This window comes from Aristolochia californica, unplaced genomic scaffold (assembly GCF_029961685.1).
Source record: "Aristolochia californica isolate CCGP_79_NKW_82.1479 unplaced genomic scaffold, dmAriCali1.0.hap1 SCAF_3, whole genome shotgun sequence".
Lineage (NCBI taxonomy): Eukaryota > Viridiplantae > Streptophyta > Magnoliopsida > Piperales > Aristolochiaceae > Aristolochia > Aristolochia californica.
The window spans coordinates 18,718,457-18,721,370 of NW_027181992.1; the positions used below are offsets into that span (position 1 = coordinate 18,718,457).

General features: G+C 38.4%; 1 protein-coding gene across 1 annotated transcript; it reads right to left on the reverse strand.

The window, feature by feature from the left end:
• Window positions 1–1,771: 1,771 nt before the first annotated feature.
• Window positions 1,772–2,407, reverse strand: LOC137959425 (uncharacterized mitochondrial protein AtMg00810-like). Its single transcript, XM_068806806.1, has 3 exons — window positions 2,317–2,407; window positions 2,068–2,209; window positions 1,772–1,997 (listed from the first exon to the last, which is right to left on the reverse strand). The coding sequence occupies exons 1-3, from the start codon at window positions 2,405–2,407 to the stop codon at window positions 1,772–1,774; spliced, it is 459 nt and encodes a 152-aa protein (XP_068662907.1).
• Between the last annotated feature and the right edge of the window lie 507 nt (window positions 2,408–2,914).

Sequence of the window (2,914 nt, forward strand, 5' to 3'; positions counted from 1 at the left end):
TCAAAACCTAAAATATAAAAACTAAAAGAGGTTTATAATACCTAAAAATTAAAGACACTTTTATGAATCTCTTTGCATTTGTACATTTCCATTTTATATGTCAAGTTTTGTTTTCAAATCCAAACTTGATTTTTCACTCTCCCTTTTCTCTCTTGTAAAGATAAAAAGATAAGGCAAATTGATCGAAACAAAATAAAAAATTTAGAGTTTCTTTATGCAAAAAAATTAAAAAAATAATAAAAATATGTAAATAAAATTTATCCACATATCACAAATGAACACCAAAGTTTTGTTATCCATGTTTGGGAAATTCCACTAGTACAACCCCAAATACCTTGGAATTTTATAAGAAAGTGATTTCTAATTGATCGTAACATGTTCTAAGTATGAATATGACTGCACCAAACCTGTTGAAGATGCAAATGACCCCAGGATCCAATACTTTTAAGGAGAACAACAAATGCTCATTAAATTCTCAAGTGAACGTGCGGTGGAATATTTACCCGATCCAAACAAGCCATTTTTTGCCCATTGTTGAATTTAGGACCCCTTTTCCATAATCATGAGCAAAATAAAGAAGAAATAAAAAGAGAGAAAATGGGAGAAAAGCTCTCGGGTAGAGCAGAAAAATTAAAAGGGAAAGATGAGTTGCGCCAAGAAAGGAGAGGGAGAGAGAGAACAAACTCGGGATTGAATGTGTTGCTTGATTAATTCCGAATTATAACCTCTCTATTTATAGGAGAGGAGGAGGTAGAGTCCTCATATAAGTTGTCATTCAATCCTAATTACATTCTAATTCTAACTCTTCAATATAAGTAAATCTATTCAAATTAGAACTCCTTGAAGACTAATTGGAGTACAACTAGGAGTTCTTTATTATCGACATGAATAAAAGGGATAAGCCAGCTCGTGGCATTATACTAGTGGGCCCCTCATGATTCTCCAGTGCACCTTGATAATTGTGCCAACTCCTAAGATCTTGTGGGCTCCACTTGATCTTCAAGTCTTCTAAATCAACTCAGCTTGTGCTTCTTGATTCCTTTACTCGAGCTTGCTTTGGGAGAGGACTCTTCTTGGTGTCCCAAGTCCTCTAGGATTCTTCTTGATGACCTACGTCCTCATGGTGGGTCCCACCAACTCGAGCACCATGGTAAGCCCCACATTGTAACACTCCCCCTCAAGCTGGGGGTGAGAAGACGTCATAAACACCCAACTTGCTGCATATGGTAGACATGATCTTGTGAGTGACTGGTTTGGTGAGGATGTCTATAACTTGATTTTGTGAGGAGATGTGCTTCAGGGATAAGAGACTAGCTTGGAACTTTTCTCGTATAAAGTGGCAATCAACTTCAATGTGCTTTGTTCTCTCATGGAATACTGGATTTGATGCAATATGTATTGCTGCTTGGTTGTCACAATATAGATCCATTGGAGCTTCTTCATAAAATCCCAATTCAATGGGAAGGGACCTTATCCATAAAAGTTCACTTATAGTGTGTGCCATGGCTCTGTATTCTGCTTTTGCACTGGACCGTGCTACCACATTATATTTTTTGCTTTTCCATGTAACCAGATTTCCTCCAACTATCGTGCAAAACCCAGAAGAAGATTTTCTATCATCTGGGGATCCACCCCAGTCTGCATCCGTGAATCCCTCAATGTTGAAGTGTCCATGTTTTTTATAGAGGATCCCCCTTCTAGCAGTCCCTTTTTGATAGCGTAGTATCCTCTCAAGTGCTTGCCAATGACTAAGTTGCGGCTTGTGCATGTACTAACTTACCACACTTACTGCAAATGAAATATCTGGCCTCGTTAAACATAGGAAAATAAGACGCCCTACTAACATTTGATATTTTCCAATATCCACGTCTTCTCCAGTGCCTCCACATAACTTTGTATTTGCATCCATAGAAGTGTCTACAGGTTTGCGTCCCAACATACCTGTTTCTTCTAGTAGATCAAGGGCATATTTTCTTTGGGATAAAATAATCCCATGTCTGCATTGTAAGACCTCAATACCCAAAAAGTATTCCAGTAATCCAAGATCCATTGTCTTGAATTCAGCACATATTTTTTCTTTTTCTTTTTTGAATGCCTTCAAAGTCACTTCCACTTAAAATGATATCATCAACATAAACAGCTAGAATCACCTTGCCTCTTGTTGTGTTCTCAATAAATACTGAGTGGTCTACAGAGCATCTGTAAAAACCTGCTCATATGATGGCTTGGCTAAAATTTTGAAACCATGCCCTGGGGATTTCTTTTGCCCATATAGAGATTTTTTAAGGCGACACGACATACAGACTCCCCCTCAACCACATATCCAGGTGATTCTTGCATATAAATTTCTTCTTTCATATCGCCATTGAGAAAGGCGTTTTTGACACCCAGTTGATATATTGGCCATGATGAATTAGTTGTCACTGAGGTCATTTTTTGCCACTGGAGAGAATGTCTCATCATAATCAATGCCATAGCATTGAGTGTATCCTTTAGCAACCAGACCAGCTATCAGTCGTGCAATAGTCCCATCTGGATTATGTTTAATTGTATAAACCCACTTGCAACCAACGGGTTTTTTGTCTGTAGGTAGAGGGACCAAAGACCATGTATGATTCTCATTGAATGCCTTCATTTCTTCATCCATTGCTGCCTTCCACCCTGGATGTAGTAGAGACTCCTGATATGATTGTGGAATAGATATGGAGGAAATAGAAGAAAGAAACTGACAACATAAAGGTGAGAGGTGACGATGAGACAAAAAATTGGAGATAGGATGAGAAGTAGAAGGTTGAGTGCATGAACGAGGTTCTTTTCTGATAGCAATAGGGCAAGTATCAAATTGAGGACCAAAAACAACTGGTGAGGAAGGACTTACCTCTGGTGGATCCGACAACTCAGCAGGTGTGGTATC